This window comes from Prionailurus viverrinus, chromosome C1 (assembly GCF_022837055.1).
Source record: "Prionailurus viverrinus isolate Anna chromosome C1, UM_Priviv_1.0, whole genome shotgun sequence".
Taxonomy (NCBI): domain Eukaryota; kingdom Metazoa; phylum Chordata; class Mammalia; order Carnivora; family Felidae; genus Prionailurus; species Prionailurus viverrinus.
Window position 1 is genome coordinate 25156808 of NC_062568.1, and position 18570 is coordinate 25175377.

The following is an 18570-nucleotide window of genomic DNA, read 5'->3' on the forward strand; positions in this document are numbered from 1 at the left end:
CCTGTTTCCCTCAAGGATGGGCTTGTTCCAACTTCATTTCCCTCCCTCCCCTGAGGGTTGTATAAACATTTCCAGAAGGATGCAGATAAGGAAAAAAAAAAAAAAAGACCTTATATAAACACTAGATGGCTAGGGACCGGGAGATATTATTAGTTTCTTAGGACTTTGAAAATAGCCAAAATCTCAACTAAAGGCAAGTACAAATTTGCTTTCATTGTAACCTCTGTTATTGTTGCTAAGGTCAGTAATATGATAGAAGCAGGCATCTCAGGAGACACATGATACCGTCAAGATCACAGGGGGGCAGAGAGGCAAGTTGCAGAAATTTGACTGTGGTGACCTTACCGGCCAGTGAAGAATGGCCAGGGGTGGTGGTGGGGGTCAGGGTGAGGAGCTGTCTTTTCTCTAAATTAAGGAAGGCCAAAGGGTGATACAGATCAGAGAGCATCTCCCCACTGTGCCTTAAAGGATCTTACCCGGCTCCCCAGCCTCTTCTCCATGCCTTTCCCCCCTCACGATCCTGCTTTTAACCAACCATTGCTTTGTGTTCCTAGGGGGCGCAGCAAACTCTTTCCCACAGCGGGGATCTCTCAGTGCTGTTCCTTCAATTTGGAAAGCTTCTCCCAGGCACTTGGCTGAGCTGACTCCTCCCCGTCAATTCAGGTTTTAGCTTAAATATTACCTCCTCAGAGGCCTTTTCTGACCACCCAGTTAGTGGGAGTGACCTTAGTGATTTTTTAAAGGGAGTTCTAAAGAGATATATTGTATTAGATTTCAGATTCATTAGATTTCATTATGATAAGTGTTGTTGACTCTAAAATTAGACAGTTTTATGTAATTGCTGCAAATCCTATAACATCAGTAATAAAGAGCCGTGTTTTGCAAATACAAACTCAAGTAACACAAATATTACACCTTCAATGTCTAGCAATTTTCCATCAGAGCCACCGGTTTATTGCTTTTACATAACCAGTCCTTATTCTATGTGTTTGGCTATTTGCTTTCTGTCCCCTTCACTGGAGTGTAAGCTCCAAGAGCTTATAGAATCAGGAAGTACTCAAAAACATTTCTTGAGTAAATGATTGAACCAAATTTCCTTTCCAGGGTGAATACAGCCTCAGGATGGGGGGTGGCAAATTTGTCTTGTGGAGTCTCCCATTTATGTGTATGTGGGAAGTTCATGGTACAGCTTCTCCCTCCTCCTTCCCTGGGACCTAGTACTGCCTAGAGGTGAACTCAACCTCCTAATTTAGCTTTCCCTGGCCAAAGTCTAGTTTGCTTTGAATCCAATAACCCATCGTTGAAAAGATCCCTGACCATTTTGGGAGGCCAGGCTACTTTGCCTTTCTCTGAGACCAGAGAGAGGTTCTTAAACTTGAAAGTGTCCCAGAACCCCCTGGAAGGGCTGTTAAAACACAGGATCCCTAGGCCCTCGTCCCAGAGTGTTTTAATCAGTAGATCTGGAGTGGAGCCCAAGAATGTACAACTCTGACAAGTTCTCAAGTGATGCTAATCCGCTGGCCCACACTTTGAGGAGCAGTGTCACAGACCTTAAAATCAGCACAGATGTTGACAAGCTAATGTTTGACCAGGAAGAAGCAGCGAAGAGTCAAAAGTTGCAGGGGATTGGCAATATCTTGGGGGCGGGGGGGGGGGGGGTTGACAGGGATCATAGTCTTGGAACTTTACTGGGCAAGCCTTTGAGTTAAAGTAGCCGACCTGTCCAGGTAGCCCATTCCCCATCCCCATCTTTCACTTTATAAAAAGCCAGCCAATCGACCTACTAACTCCATAAGAAGTGTTTAGAAACATTGTCCTAGGAGAATGACCAACCATCCTGGTTTGGCTGGGATTGAGAGGTTTCCAGGGACATAAGATTTTCAGTACTAACACCAGGGGAAGCCTTGGGCAAACTGGGATGCTTTGGTCATGCTCAATCCAAGTCTCTTTGTCTCCGATAAAAAATACGCAGAAAAATATCTCTGGTATAATGTTTATTTAAATAGCAATCTTAAAAAGGCTTTATACAAATCATATAAACACAGTTTGACCTTGTCGTTTATTTTTTACATTGAAGAATCACAGTAAAAGCTCTCAAGTTCCCATGATCTGGCTCAGCCAGCGAATGGTCGAATACCTTTAGCTGCAAACTCTGGAAAAGTTAATCTTCTGTGTGACAGCTTAACCTTTCCCCTTGGGTTCTTGTATTCATGCTCATTCCTCGGACCCTCAACCCTGTCAACTCCCCATCCCCGCCCAAGAGAGAAAGCAACCCTGTGGCCCTGTTGACTGCCTAGTCCGGGAGAGCGTGGAGGTAATGTGTCATTCAGTACAAGGCAAAAAAGGAGATCAATACTGTGAGTTGGGTTTCCCAAAGGGAACGATTCAAGGAGACGGGTCAGCTAGCCTACCTGCAGATAGAGAAAACAAATGCACCAGGGTGCCCCCTGGCCGAGTTAGAATCAGGCCCCACTGTCTTTCTGTCTTAGGACAGCCCAGCCTCCGGTGTCAGTGAGGTATCTACATGCAGCCCCGGATGGCCAGCTTTCCTTTAGCAGGGCCCACCCAGGGCCTCAAACCAGCCAATGGTGAGTATGGTTCGAGGACTGGGAGAGGGATGCAGGTTGGGTTGTGGGTAACTTAGAGGCGAACTGCAGGCCGAAGACAGGGCTGGTCTTTGGGGAACTGTACAATGGCCCGCTGAGCATGAGCGGGCCAGGACCCCCAGGGTAGGCTTTTGAACTTCTCTTCTTCTGCAGGCAACTTCTGGAAATCCCTAGGACTCGCTAGCTTCCTGAACACTGAGCTACGTGGGAAGGCGAAGAGGTGGGCTAATGAAAAACTTGCTTCTGCTGCATGCCCAGCTCGGGGGGGGGGGGGGTCCTAAAGCTAAGCCCTTGGGCTTGACAGCTTTACTTTTCACCTCTAACTACCACTGTGCCAACGAGTGCAAGATCAGCGGTGACACTCGGGCCCTAGGTCAAAGTCACAACAACATCACTGAGTCCCACGTGACCATTCACATACACAGTAGATACAGAGAACTGAAAGGCTCGCAAAGACACACATATATGAATAAATAGCTGTCGGTTTGGACTCTCCCTCTCTGCATACAAAACACTGTGACATTACCATTTGAACTAATATTTCCGTAAGTTAACATGTAAGGGAACCAGCCAGTCCCATTCACCCTTTCCCTTTCACCTGGGTAGGAGACAAATGAACTTGTGGGTGACCATAGCAGCAAGAATGGTCTGACAGTTTACCACTGATAAGCAATGGGCTGGGCATACTGGTGGGGTTTCAAAGGTATTTCCAGCACACAGGCAATCTTTAGGCATTACTACAAAATCAAGATTTGGATCTTGACGCGGACAGTCTTATCCTTCACACGGTTTTTCTGATGCCTCCCCTTCTAGAGTAGCTGAGAGTCATCGAGGGCTATGACTGCGCCTCGGGAAGCAGGGCTCAATCCATTAGTAGGATCAGCGGTGAGTTGGGGGAGCTGGCAGTGGGGCCACAGGGGTTAGGGAAGAAGGGATGCCTTACTTACAGGATACTCACTGATTTCTACATAGAGGGAAAATACAGTTTTCTTCATTGTTTCAAGGCACTTAATAAAAAATACATAAAGTGTGTGTGTGTGTGTGTGTGTGTGTGACCTAAGAGAGACCTAAGAACATAGGTCTCTCCGGGGTTGAAGCAGTGTTGTTAGTGTTTTGGTCCACAGTCCTTGCATACTTCTGGCTCAAATCAGCTCGCGTACATCCTACCTGCCTCTCCTGAAATGCTGTAAACCCCGAGGAATAGTCAATGTTTACTAGCCTATAGGAGAGACTGATTCATCAAAACGTCTCTGTACAGTCTGCTTCGCCTTGGCTATGACATGATCACGGAGGTTGGATTTCCTTTTCCCTCTCCACTGTTCTCCTTTCCGTCCAGTGGTCTCCAGTTACATTTCACTGGGGGAAAAACATACTAACAGCCTGTATTTGCCACCCCATCTCTGAGAGTATCAAACAATGCTATGCCTTGGGGACGAGACGCCCGACAAATGGGCACACGTGCGTGTGGGTGTGTGTGCGTGTGTGTGTATGTTTTAGAAGAGCAAGGAGGAGGGTAAAGAAAAAGTAAAACCACCACCAGAGGCCCCACGAAGTAGCCTCACCGCCACAAATTCTAGGTCTAGATGTAATGAATGGCTCCTAGTCGCAAAGCACGTTAAGGCTTGTCCGCTTCTAACATGGAGGTGCTTCTGTGGATTTCTGACGTGTGAAGTTTCCTTTCTGGTTTGTTTTAAATCGCATATAAGAAAGAGCTATTCATGCTGACCCTAAAATGGCAATTTTCCCCTGGATAAAAAAAGTTAAAGGCAACAACATCCTACTTAAATGCTAGGACTGGAAACGGCAGCTTGTAGGGTTGGCTGGCATGAACCTACACAGCAAATCCCGTAAAGTCGTAAAACGGTCAGAGGACAGGATAAGTTGGACGGCTTTTTTTTTTTTTTAGCTCTTTTTTTTTTTCCTAAAGATGAAAACTCTGAAAAGACTTTTTGCTCTTCAAGTGTTGATTAGAAAGAGGAAGCAGAGTACCATGACCGCCACTCTGCTTCTATCCTGGAAAAGTCATTCTCCTCTTCTGCCTCTTTGAGTTGCTCACAGACCAAAGAAATAAAATATAATAATAACAACAAACTCACAAACGAAATAGAACTGTGACCCCCAAAGAGATGAGCTCCCGTCTTAGTCCCAGCAACGACTCAGCCACCGCGCTTCTAGGTGGGTTGTAACCCCCTTCGCAGCTGCATCGCCCTGCCTCCCTCTACTCGTCTGTTCTGTCCACACCCGCGGTATTCTGGATCGGTTTGATCGAGATTATGGCATTCAGTTTCCAAAGGGAAAAAAAAAACGTAATCTTCACTAGCCCCTCTTGCTGGAATGAAGCGTCAGATGTGATTTGGGTGCAATCCGTCATGCCTCGGAGCAGCACTTCTGGTGGTTCATCTTGACCTTGTGCTTGAGGCCGTCGTAGAGCTCAAAGTTGTAGTTCTCCAGCGTGGTGCAGCTGCGGGAGCTCAGCCCTGAGTAGGAGCAGGTGCAGTAGAGCAGGAGCCCCGCACACGTGGCCCCCAGGAGGACGCCCAGGGAGCTCATGGCGATAATGGTGATGAGGATGGGATCCAATGTGTAGAGCCAGCTCTTTTCTTTGTCGGCCGAAGGGGCACCAGACCCTGAGGTCGGGGAAGAAGAGTTGCTCCAGTCCACCTCATACTCATCTGTGACACAAAGCATATGAGAATTGTGGGCACTGCTTCTTTCGAGGTGAAGTGACTGACACCCACCCCCCCCCCGCCCCAGCCCGGTGTAGAGGTTCTTCAGGGCACAAGGACAAGCAGGGGGACCCTGGAAGTGCACTGGCTGGCGTCAAAGCCCAGCCTCACCAGGTCTTTGCTGTGTGACTTTGGGCAAGTTGCTTAACCTCTCTGCCTGTGTCTTCCCATCTATAAAACAGGGATACTGTTAAGGCTGCCTTTACTGGGTTGCTAGGAGGATTAATAATTGTAAAGTGCTTGGTGTCCAGCACATAGCTAGCACTAAGTATTTGATATTTAAATAATTTGACTCCAACTAGGTAAGCTCAGATTTTGATAAAAGCTTCAGGGTGCCTTTGGGACACTGGGGTGGTCCCGTGATCTGGGCACGCTTCTTTCTTTGCCTCCTCACCCCCCACGTCCACTTGCTTCAAGTTCAACCAAAGGATAGACAGGCTGAGACTATTTTCACACGACAAGTTTCCCAATTTAGTATTGCTGGCCATCTGAGCAGCAGACTTTTTTCAAGCCACCACACTCACTTGACATACACCTTACCTTACTGTTACGAGTTGAATTATGTCCCCCATATGTTCATATGTTGAAGTTCTAACCCCTAGTACCTCCGAATGTGACTTTATTTGTAGATAAGGGCCTTGAATTTTTTTAAAGTAGGCTTTACATCCCGCGTGGAGCCCAACGCAGGGCTTAAACTCATGGCCCCGAGACCAAGACCTGAGCTGAGATCAAGAGTTGGACGCTTAACCGACTGAGCCACTGAGACACCCCTGGAGATAAGGTCTTTATAGAAATAATCAACTTTAAATGAGGTCTTTAGGGTGGGCCCTAATCTAATACGGATAGTGTCCTTATAAAAGGGGGAAATTTGGAGGCAGACACAGGTGGGACATTGCCTTGAAAACATGGAGATGACCATCCACAAGCCAGTGAGAAAGGCCTGGAACAGATCCTTCCTTCCCTCATGGTCCTCAGAAGGAACCGGCCCTGCTGACCCCTTGATCTTGGACTACTAGCCTCCAGAAAGGTGAGAAAATAAATTTCTGTTGTTTAAGACCCCCAGTTTGTGGTACTTTGTTACAGCAGCCCTAGAAGACTAATACACTTATTATTTCCATAGTGTGGCCAAGGCATGACCACATCCACAGCTCATTTTGTAAGATTTCCTAATAATTCCACGAAGAAGACAGGGTACTATTATAATTTTTTAACAGGTGAAGAAACTCAGGGGCACCTAGGTGGCTCAGTTGGTTAAGTGTCCGACTCTTGATCTCAGCTCAGGTCATGATCTCACAATTCATGAAATCGAGCCCCGTGACCAGCTCCATGCTGACAGGCAGCGCCTGCTTGGGATTCTCTCTCTCTCTCTCTCTCTCTCTCTCTCTCTCTGCCTCTCCTCCCCACCTCCCATTCTCAAAAAAAAAAAAAAAAAAAAAAAGAAAGAAAGAAAGAAAAAGAAAAAGAAAAAAGAAAGATGAAGAAACTCAGGTTTTTAAGAAATTAGGTGACCAGATAACTCACTTGAGGTTCCAGACTTAGCAAGCAGTTAAACCAGGAATAGGAATCCAGCTTTCTCTATCCTTATCCCCTGCTCTCTGTACCCATCATAGTGCCTCTTGCTGCTACACCTACTGTGGCCTCTCCTTTTAGGCCAGTTCCACAGCTTTGCCCATAAAAGGAGCGTTAGACGGGGTTTCGCAGGGAGAGTCTGCATTGAGTTAACAAGGTGCTGTTTGGGTTAGTCACTCTGTTTCTATAACTACACTTGAAGTGTTTGATTAAGGTCGGGTTAAAAGCAGCTGTTCTATAAACAGCTCTTCTTAAATGCATCAATCTTGGTCTAAAGTTGTTCTTTGAGAGGAACTGTGGTGATCTCTCTTGCAGATCAACTCCGGCACTCAGAGAAGCCCAGACAGACATGTGCTGCTCTGAGTCGAGGGGAGAAATTATATCTACGTGTTTGTTCGGCGGCCCTCCAGTCAGGGCTCTTGCTTTATCCTCTTGAAGTATGTGTATTTGAAGTGGGAGAATAGAACTTGGACTAAATACAAGATGGGCATTGTAGAGAAGAAACCTAAATCTGGCAATGGGCCCCAACTTGGAGTCTTGGATAGTGTGAGAAAGGCTCCCACCCAAGCCAGGGAACAGGAAACCACAGAAAGCCTAGGAGAATATTCACATTTATACTCATTTACTCAGGTCCTTTTTGGGAAGAGGTCAATGGGTTCAAGCAGCAACACATTTAGAAGAGCCTTGCTTTTACTTCTAAAGGGTTTATCCAGATTTGAAGTCCATCAATGTCGAAAGTTGCCTGAAGTAGGGGACCTGTTTCAGATTAGGCAGAAGGAACTCAATAAACTTTCCAAATTTCTAAATTTGACCTTGACAAAGCAATTGATGGTTTCTTCACTGCTCTCTGGATTCTTTTCCCTTCTATTTCTGATTGGTAGTTCTAAATTTTGGCCTTCTCATACCCCAGGCATTATTTTTGTTGACATCTTTATAACCAAACCTGAATTTCATGATGATCTGCTAAATCATAGCAATACTCACCATCAATTTCATCTTCATAGCCCTCTCTTCCGTGTATTTCTGGAATGTCTACTATAATGAAAAAGAAAACAAACAAATCAAGTTATAACAAGTTCTACTGCCATGGCTAACAGGCAGAGATGCAGCCTTTCTGAGAGTGACTCCCCAGTACAGTGGGCAGCTAAAGAATCACATCTGCTTCTAGATCATTTAGTATGTACATTACTGGATTCTTTCCCCTTCAAATGATTTGTCTTTATTGCCAACAGCAACCAGAAGAACAGAAACAAAGAAGGTCTTTAGCTCCAAATAACTCCTCACTTGTGTTGTGGTAATGACTGTAGTTCATTGCCATTATAGGTCTGCATTTATCCAAGGCAACTTGGATGGCATGCCTATCATCAGTTGCTACAACTGTGATGTTTATTTAGTGTAATGGACCCTCCTCACATGCATGCATGTAAGTAGACATATCCTATAAGGGTCTTTCTCCTCTGGCTTTCAAATAAACGTATGGTAATTCAACAAAGTCACATTTCATCATTACATGTTCTCATGTAGAAGTAGGACTGGAAAGAATGTCATAAGGCCTGTCCAGCTCCACGTATCTGTGCCAATATCTCTTGTCTTTCCTTCTCAGTTTACTTTTCCACTGGTTTTCTTTATGCCTTAGAATAGGTCAAACGTGGGCATCTAATCTGACTAGCCCAGGCTTGAAAAGAGCTAAATTAATTTATCGTGGATTTTCTCCAGTATTATCACTGTCTATCCTTTTCTTTTTTTATGATAATTTGGGGGGGGATGTGGGAAAGACAGTCTCTCTATTCACTATGCTGTCCATCTTACAGAAATCAGAGCCAATGAAAATTACTGGTCTAAAATGGCAAAACATCAACAAAGAGAATCAAATATGTGGTGATTTATCATTTCTTTGTTTCTCACAGGTTAATTATGCCTGCCCTGGCTGTCAGCTCAAGATGGCGTTAGCAAGTGTATGGACACGTTAGGAGTTATATTGAACCCCAAGTCAGGTGCACAACCTTGAGGTCAGCACTATAAACCAATACCCCAAAATTCAGGCTTAAGTCAAAACCAAATCCCAAGCAGCTAATACTATCAAACAAGAGGAAGAGAAGAACTTCACACTGGCCTGAACTTTCCCTCATCAGCACATCTCAGGGAAGATCTACTTGACCATGACATGAACTGAGGATTGATCTATCGCCACCACACTTGAAATTCAGTCTTTTCCTGGAAGCAGTGATTTTAGTCATGTTAGACAGAAGTCTTCCTCATCCTGGCCAGAGTGCTAAAGCACATTTTGATCCCCCTGGTTGTTAGTAAGGGATGCAACAAAACAACTTGCCAGGACCCCACTTGAAAGGATCAATGCCATGTGGCACTAATTTGCCATAAATCCAGCCTGTTTCTGGCATGTTTATAGCACAGCAACTGGCACCTGCAGGTCACAACAGCTTCCCCACCTCAATGCCCATCCCCTGCATTATTCTCCAGGACCCTACAATGCAGGCTGTTTCCTTGGAATGAAGATGTGAATATGAATCAACAAGAGGCAGGAGGTATCTGTCATAGGGATCAAACTGAGCCTGTGAAAGTCAATCTGGAGATTTTTTTTTAACCTTGTGAAAAAACAAACAAACAAACAAACAAACATGGAAGAAAAGCATCACATTTCCATCCACCAATCGTTTTGATGGGATGCTCATATGTCTTAACACCTTCACGGTTAAGAGATGCAGAACATTGGATAAGAATATGCGAATCAGCCTCGTACAAAAACTGTGGGGCTCTTGCCAGTGACTTTTGGGCCAAATCCTGTTCTTGCTTTTAGGGATTTGGTCTCTGCCAAGGATGTGACAGATTCTTGGAGGCTAGAATGCCATTTTGCTCCATCTCACACCCTCAGGGAAGAACTCTTAGGACACTATTGACCGTGGCTGGAAAGGAGCGGCTGTGGCATTGATCTTAAAGGAAAAGGGGTAAAAGGATGGTAGTGAGTATGAGCACATTTTGCCCCAGGAGATCACAGCCTCTTGCCTCTGGAGGTGGAGGACTGGATGAGATGACCTCCCAAGAATCGGTCCCTTTCTAAGGTTCTATGTAATTGATCGCTTAGATGGGCCGAGATTTCTGCACCTGGTGAATCAAAGGCTACCTAAGGTGAAGAAGAACACTTTAGAGGCTTGACTTGGCTTTTTGTCTCATCACTGCTCCCAGGAGTTTGGGTGAGTGGGAAGGGTCAACAAAAGGATAAGTTAATCAACATTTTTCAAAAGCGCATCTGTTCATCAAGCATTAAAGAAAGAATGGCACACGAGGGAAAACCCAAATAAAGGGAACATTTGTACAAAAAAGCAATTTGCTTTGAGAGCAATTTTCTCTAGTCCCCTTGTTAATATTCTTGGTATCTGTGATTAAGAGCTTTCTTTCTTAAAAGCCCCATTGCTCTTCATGGGCCGCCGTCCTTTTCTGTTAAGCCCAAGAGGTAAACCCCACCTTGTCTCCTCAGGATGCTGGTAGGAAGGAGTAAGACTCTCCCACCAGGTGCCTGTAGTTCTGGCAAGACAAGGCAAGGGCGGGGAGGGGGAGGAATGATGAGCTCGAGGCACAGAGTAGAGGTAGCACCTCCCTGATAGCAAAAGATAGCACAAGCATGTAGGGACCAGGGACCCTGAACCGAATTGAATTTCTCTTTTTGTGTCACGAGGACAAACTTGGAGAAGACCTTCCAGGACCCTGGTTTAGTGAGTGGGTGTGTCTATGCCTAATGGACGGACAAGGGCGAGTGGAATGGGCCACACCTCTAGGATCACACAGATCTGGAAAGGATCTTACCACCCACAGGACTTCCACTTTCACCCTCTGTGCTCACATGATCTTATTTCCTCTGGGGCCCTGTATGGACTCAGTCTCAGCCAGTTTGACTCCAAAGCCTGAATTCGGACTCTTCAGTACTGCGTGAGGGCCAGAGGTGACCTCTCACCTCCACCCAGGTCTGCCTCCAAGTTCTCTGGGTATAGGCAGGACACTGCATCTATCAGCGTATAATTACTACCTTATTCTAACAGTAAAAACGGGCCTGCCTTGTCTCGGATCCTAGTTGACTGGATATACGCTCTCTGGCTCTTTGCCTGCATCGCTCTCCAGACACTTTGATGGGAACTCAGGAGGACTTCTCATGAATGGGAAAATACGGCCTGAAATTTGAAGCTCATGTTTTCCGTGATAGGCGCGACTCAGAGGGGGAAGGCTGATTTGCCTTCTTCTTCCAAGGGTAGTCTTCATTACCCAACCAGTCAACCGATCCTTACTTATGAAAGAGGTTTACAAAGTGCCCAGGAGCCACACTGGGTTTTTGGAAAAATGAAGATGGATGGGACCAGGTGTCTACAGTCAAGGCCCCTCAGCATGGTCGGGAAGCAAAGACTTGTCCATGACAAAACAGTATAAAAGAACGTGGGGGCTTGTAGACGGGACTCTAAGTGCTGCTGGCATCCAGGGTAAGGATTGGGCACATGAAGCCAGGCCACTGCCAAGAAGGAAAGCATTCGAGTGGGGAGGAGGTTGCTTCAGAAGAGAGGCTGCTGCACTGTGGCTGTTGGTGAGTTCGAGCTCCTTTATCCGTTTGATGGACAGGAATGGCTTCAAACGTGGCACCTGAGCCTTTTTACTCATATACTGATCCCTTGGTTTTTGGCTTGAATTCGCTTTTGCCTGCTCCATCAAGGAATTCAAAGAGATGGCCATGCCTGGCCACATATCTTCCACCTGGATTTCCCTACATGAGAGTCAGGTTTCTGCGCCTCTCCTCCACCAGCTGCTGTGAACCAGCACAGTGAAAGGAGGAAGCAAACTCATGAAGGACTGGAACGGAGTTTACTAGAGTTTAAGTAATCAAGTGAGCAGACTCACCACTACTTAAAAAACAAACAACCTAATTCAACAAAACCTGGTCATTTTCATATTGTCATCAAAGCCTCAGGCTGCAAAGTCCCATTTCCCCAGGAGTCCCTTCCCTTAGCGCCGTCAAGAGGTGGGTGAGGTACACAGTGGAGAGTGATTCAAGGTCTTAGTCCATCTCCTATAGTCCTGATTTTTCAGGGCAAGAGGCCCAGAGGGGCTAGTTGTTAAAACACTCACTGCTCCAGAACTCCTTCCACCCTAGAAGAGTCACGTATTTTCAAGTGCCTTTGTCAGTAAATTGCAACACTATGGCACAAAAGGTTAACGGCCATACCCAGTCATAAACCAAACCTACTCTAAGGAGCTATGTTTTCCCCTGGGGGGTCTGGAACACTGCCTGGTGGTGTCAGACCACACATGTGATGCAGGAGAAGCACCCCCAGACACTCAACGTGCAGCTGGGGGATTCCCCACCGAGCATGATTTACGTCTCAAAGAGGAATGCTCTCTCCCAGTCTTGGCTTCCCATTCTCTCCTTCCCCACTTTACACGCACCTGCCTGTGCGTGCGCACCCCCCCCTCCCCCACTTTATCTATCTTCCTCTCTCCTTCATTTTCTTCCATTTTTTTCCCTCTTAAATTAAGATCCTTTGGTGTTAAACTGCTTTTCTGTAATTACTCTTAGAAAAATTTTGACCTTCCCTTTCACCACTACTGCTATGCTGTGGTCTACCGCGAGTGTATCAGCGCGGGTGTTGTTCTGTTTACTTTCTGCATCACAAAAGGAGCTTCACAAGACTGCTGGGAAGTGAAAAGCCTGCCCCAAACCACTGGCTACTTTCAGATAAATCAGTGAGGACAGTCCATTCCTGGGCCATTTGCATGGAGATCATCTCAGGACACCAAAATACACTGGTTTTCTTTGAAGAGTCCCTTCCGCGTGAACTCCGAGCAGTGGAGTAAGAAGCCTGGTTGAAGCTGATGACAGATTTGTGAGCCAGAGGGTGTAGCAGAGACCCTCTAGGAACCGTGTAGTGTCAGCTCTGCTCACTGTCTGAAGGAAAGGAGCATGGGATTTGGAGGAGCACTGCACTGGGAACAGGTTGCCTACTTCTCATCTGAGCTCCACTATCCACCGCGGGTATGAGAGCCTGGGCGAGTCATTGACCCTCTGAGTCTCAGTTTGCTCCTCTGAAAGTAACCACTCGTGTTCTTCCCTGCTCTAGTCTTCTATGTCTTACGGGAAGAAAATGAGAAAGATCTGAGGGCCCTTCTGATGAGGGCACTCTCAAGAGGCTGCTGGTTGAGGTAGACAAGGTGACTCCCATAGAAAAGAACCCCACTCTGCTCATCACCCCAGTCTTCACCCCAGGTCTGTCTTCTCCTAGGTTGTTGCTCCCTGAAGTCAGCCACCTTAAGGTGTGTGTGGAAAGGGAAGACCACGAAACAGACAGGTAAAGGGAAGCTGTGAGATCCCATGTTTCCAATACTGGTTTGTTTGCCTTAGAAATCAGCCCTGCGAACTGGCAATTGAAAAAGTAGCGGGTAAATTGTGCCCCGAGTTTTAAACTTCCACCTTAACAGAAGCCAGGCTGATAAAACCAACCTTAACATGGCCACTTAACCCACCAAAGTGCAACCAGCCTTCAAAGCAAGGATTGAAGAGTCTCTTACACCCAGAAAATCATTGAAATCATTCATTTTCACAGGCACAGGTGTCACCGCTTCTATTTTAAAGAGAATGAAATTGAAGAAGGAGGGTAGAAAAATGCAGTAAGTCATTGAACAAATCAGTGCTAAGGCGAGTAAGCCACATTTTCGACACCTAGTTTGGGGCTGTGATTTATGTGGGATAAGCTCTTGGCTACTTAGAACCCTTGCTGAATTTGATTCCAAGTTCTTGAAACCCCTGAGCCAGCTAAATCACCGGACTGTTCAGATGGGAGTAGTCTTTAGAAAATTCTCTCAGCCATTTCGTTTTGATCCCAGCAGGAGATGTAACCCTGAGACTGAAATAAATGAGAAATAACGAAGGACTAGGAGATATTTCTTGGCCTTTTGCAGTGTTTAATTCAGTTTAACATTTAGTTTTGGCTGAAGGCCCCCCCCCCCGCCCCACCCCACCACCTTAATTTCCCTAATTCAGTTTGTTCATCCCCAGTTGCTACAGGAGCCAAAAGTTCAGATGTTGATGAAAGCTATGCCAAGCTCCTCCATTAGAGAGTCAGGGTACTTGAGAGCCATTTATCCCTTGCTGGGTTTGGCTTGAGTTGAGAAACACCACCAGAAGATCCTTTATCATGGGTTTTTATCTCTTGGGCTTATAGCCAAATATATGCAAAGTCATGGAAAAAAATATTTTTTGGAGTTTTCAAATGGTTTCGAGCTGGAAAGCACAGGTTTGAGAGTCTGAACTTTGAGGTCTGGAGTCTGAACTTGAATTTAGCCATTATTTTCTATTATTTTTAGTTGAATAACTAGATGGAAACACTAAAAAGTGTTGGAAATACCAACTGCAAATGAGAAAGCTGTGAAATGACCTAATAATATTTTCAAGTGTGGAGGTGGATGAGCAGCTGAGGCCAGAATGGCTCCACTGAGCCCCAACGATGATGTGAAAATAAGAAAAACGCAGCCAGAGAAATATTTAGCTATAAAGATGGGATTCAGAACTGTGCAGGTTGGAAACACCCAGCAATGATGATGGAGGAACATTCTGGAATCTCTCCTCCACCCTAGGTCTTTGAAAAATCAGAGATTTTCTTCATAAGTATCAGTAGATACGTCAACAACAAGAAATAGATACGTGAACAAAAAGAAATTCTTCTTTTGTTGGCTACCTTCTCAGAGTATGAAGGTGCGAAAACCCTAAAATTTCAGGGAAATTCTCACATGTTCACATTTCAGAGAGCTCGCCCAGTGGGCTTTGACATTTCTTCTCTCCTCCAATCCTGATACTCAAGAAGTGTGCATGATGGGAACACCACTCAGGTGGAGTAGTTTCCTACCTCTTGGGTGAGTGAAAGAATGGCGTCAAAGAAACAAAACCACATTCGCTTCCACTGTGAAAAAGAGATGTCTTGTCAAAGCCTCCCCTCATATTCTGTAAGGCCCTGAAAAAATGCCCTATGTATCTCACCAAGTAAGCTTGCTCTACTTAAAAGGTGGGCTCTACTTCAGAACACAAGAATGAACAACACTGTGGTAAGAGGTTCGGGGTTCCAAAAAGGAACCTGTCTCTACCCACTCAAGAGGTGATTTTCCCCAGAAGCTTGCTCTTATCCCAGGACTGTAATTATAACATAAGAGAATAATTTGGTCTCTAGTAAGAACACAACTGCTTGGAGGAAAGTAACCAATCGAGCTTTCGTTTGAGGGAATCCGCCCCCCCCAACTTCTCTGGGAAAGAGTTTGATGAAGGGGTGGGGGTGGGGAGCAAGTATGAGAATGACAGAGGAGAGGAGAAGGGGCCACTAGGAGAGGGGGTTGGTGCAGAAAGGGGAGGCTGGAAGTTGAAGACGAATGATATCTGGCACAAAGGCAGAGGGGTGGAGACAGGTCCTCCTTGGGGAAAGAGGAGGGGATGGAGTCCCCGTGGCGAATTGCAGAGCGAGACAGAGGACGGCGTCGTGGGTCTGGACTTCCTATGAACGCCATTATTGAGCTTACACCCTCGGTCTGCAGTTGGCCGAGGCTAATGAGGTGCTCCGGGTGGCTGCTTTTACCATCCATGTCGGCCTCCGCCTCGGTCCTAAGGCCCATCTTCCCGCCTCAGTGCCAACTGTTGGGAACTGCCCAGGAGAAGCGACGGGGAAGTCCACGCGGGCCTCCTTCTCCCAGCCCCTCGGTGGCGGTAAGGAAACACAAAGGGACGAAATGGTTCTTTAACGGCCTGTGCTAAAAGGCAGCCTCAGTAACTAGCAGGCTGGCTGAGAACAGGACTTCGGTCAAGGCCTCCTCCAGCTCAAAGCTTTCTCTGCACTGCCATCATTACTGGAGCCGGCTGCTCTCTGGCAAGTCAGAGAACTCTAGTCGAGGCCCCGTGTTAATGAGTCCTGCCGCCCGACGACGAACGCTCTACTGCCGAAAGCCAAGACTTGGTATGCTACCACGCCGGTTCTGGATCAGCGCCCTCGCTTAGGGGTACGTTAGTTCATGATCTCTAAAGAGTTCAATTTTGCACGATTACACACAGAAGACAAAACAAGGCGTGTGCGTGCGCGTGCGTGCGCGCGTGTGGGTGTGTTTGCAGTGACATATTCGAGCTCATCCATATGTCATGCTCATGCTGCTTTCTTTCCTGAACTTCCCCCCAATTATCCACCTGAACCCCATGCCCAAGAGGCAGAAGTCCTGGGTTTTTGGCAGGGCGGAGAAAAAAGCCCACAAAGCCCACAAATGGCGGTAGACACTGTCCATTATGCTCGGAGTCCAACTCCCATTACCAAGATCCCTTTGTCTTAGTGCACAGTAGAAGTCAGGGGAGCGCTCTTGGAGGAAAAGGTGTTTTGACCCAACAGGCCCCTTGGCTTCTCTTCCGCTCGCCACTTGGGGCCGGCAGCTTTGCCTACGCACACACACCTCCCACTAGAAAACAACCTCGCCTCCTGGTCACTTTCCTTGGGTCCCAGCAGGCCTGGACCTCCTCGGAAGAAAGCCCGACGCCACCTTTTGGCCCGGAAAGCCTGCTGTCCTGGGGACCGCGGCAGGCGCTTTGGTCCTAAGGCCCCAAGGATTGGAGACTTTCCGTCGACACGTGGGCCCTACTCGCGGCTGCCGGAATATTTTAGTCTGCAGCACAATACTGTGCACTGACCTTAAAGGATGTTTTTTACATGAATTTTTTAGTAGGAAACATAAATAAATAACAGCAAGGCACAGTGCAGTCATTCTTTGAGGAAACCAAGTGGAACTCATTAATCATGGAGAACAGGGCTCTGCCTACAGAACCCAGGGATGGAATTAACCCCTGTACCACAGCTGCCACAGCTCTGGTGAGCTGCCACTTACAGTCAGGCCACATTCGCCACAAATTGACAGTTAAAAAAAAAAAAAGGCCCTGCGATTAAAATTCCCTTCAGCTAAAACTATATAAAGTCTTCTCTTACAAGCGCTCCACCCACTCCAGGAGAGAGAGAGAGCCCCAGGGATTACGTGGCCTGTGGCGATGCGGGAGGGGATAGAATCCAGGACGTCCGCTAGTTTGTGACTCTCTCAAATGGGGACAGGTTCGCTGCAAAAGGTTAACCTCAGCCACTTGAAGCATCTGGTAAAATGAAGCGAGGCACACCATTTGGCCGACTCGTCCTATCGCAGAGAAACATGTGCGCAAAGATGCAGCCTCAAAGATGTTCATTGCAGTATTGTTTATAACAGAAAAAAAAAGCGGAATCAAACGCAACCGGAATGCCCACCAGTAGGGGAGCAGTTAATAAACTAGGGTACAATATGGAATGCCATGCAAGAGCTAAACACGATGGGGTAATCTGGCAGTGGGTACTGACGTCTTGTCAAGATTTTGTGAAACGAAAAGGAGAAAGTTGTCCGACAACGGAGCAAATGTTGTGATACCATTTATGCAAACAAAACCGAATCCCAACCAAACAGACCACATAACCGGACACAGACATAGAGGTTTGTAAAGGTCTAAAACAAGGCCTGGAAACATATACCTCAAGCTGTTTCTCGTGATTACTCTCTTTGGGGAAGAGAGGGGGACTGGTTAGCAACGAAATGGACTTCTGCTTCTTCCGTATTACGTACACATTTCCAGGATGTCGTTGTGTATAACTTGTAAGTTTAAAAAAAAAAAAAAGCGAGAGAAACATCCAGCCAGTTATTATCCTAAAATTTCCCCCAACAACCTCTTTCAGGATCACTGACCACTCTGGTCCTAAGCCTCCAGAACAAGACGTTTGCCCCCTTCCGCCCCCAGGGTGATGCTAGAATGTCAGTTGCTGATTTTTCAAACAGCCTTTCCTATTTCTTGGTGCAGTGCCTGTGGGCATTTAGTCTTTTTGGGCTCTTGGAGGTCGGTGACGGCAAAGCCTAAGGACAATTAGAGTAGACTGATTGTGGGTCTCCTGCCCACTGGGCTGTGGGGGGGAAGGAGGAATGGTTTCTGCTGGCTGACCGCAAGCACCTAGATTCTCCATTGAGCCACAGTATGCTAAAAGGGGTTTTGTTCCTTGGCCATTCTTCACATCTTGTATCTCTACTGCGCTTAGGTCTGGGGCCAAACGGACTCCTCCACACGGTTACTGCAAGTGTATTCTGGCTGAGGCATGTGGCCTGACGCCTTTTGAGGGTGTAGGTTCCTGATTATATCTAACCTCTAGACATACTCCAGTGCACCTGATCTATGTCAGGCTTAATTAAGTCGCACACTATTCTTAGATTTTAATTTATTTACACAAGGCGATTCTTTGCTGACTCTAAGACCATCAGCTGGTGTTCCTCTCTCCCCTCCTTTTTCTCCGGTTGGATTTGTTTTGTGTTTTCTTTGGGCCATCACCGAAGGGGACGAAAGGCAAAGGACAGCTGGCAGAGCCCCAGTGATGTGCACAATTAAAGAGCGAAAGCAAGCCGCACCTACACCTTGGCTCAGATGTGTAGCCCACACCATGGACAAACCACAACTTAAAAATGAAGCTCTTTTCACCAAAGATTACAGAAAGGCCACAATGTTTGTGCAAAACAACTGCAAAGTCAGTGAAGAGGGGCGATGGACGCAGACGCCGTGCCGCAGCAGATCGGCTGGGCTTGGGTTATCTGGACTGGGA

At 46.6% G+C, this 18570-nt stretch overlaps 1 protein-coding gene across 2 annotated transcripts in view; it reads right to left on the reverse strand.

The window, feature by feature from the left end:
• Positions 1 to 1977: 1977 nt before the first annotated feature.
• Positions 1978 to 18570, reverse strand: part of NRP2 (neuropilin 2) — a 116799-nt gene continuing 100206 nt past the window's right edge. Inside the window, exons 16-17 of one of the 2 annotated variants that reach the window (XM_047870832.1) lie at positions 7886 to 7933; positions 1978 to 5278 (exon numbers count right to left, since the gene is read on the reverse strand). In XM_047870832.1, coding sequence (XP_047726788.1) covers positions 4974 to 5278; positions 7886 to 7933 — 353 coding nt within the window. In that variant the 3' untranslated portion in view covers positions 1978 to 4973. Of the gene's footprint in view, positions 5279 to 7885; positions 7937 to 18570 lie in introns of both variants that reach the window. The other variant, XM_047870831.1, reaches the window with a different exon arrangement.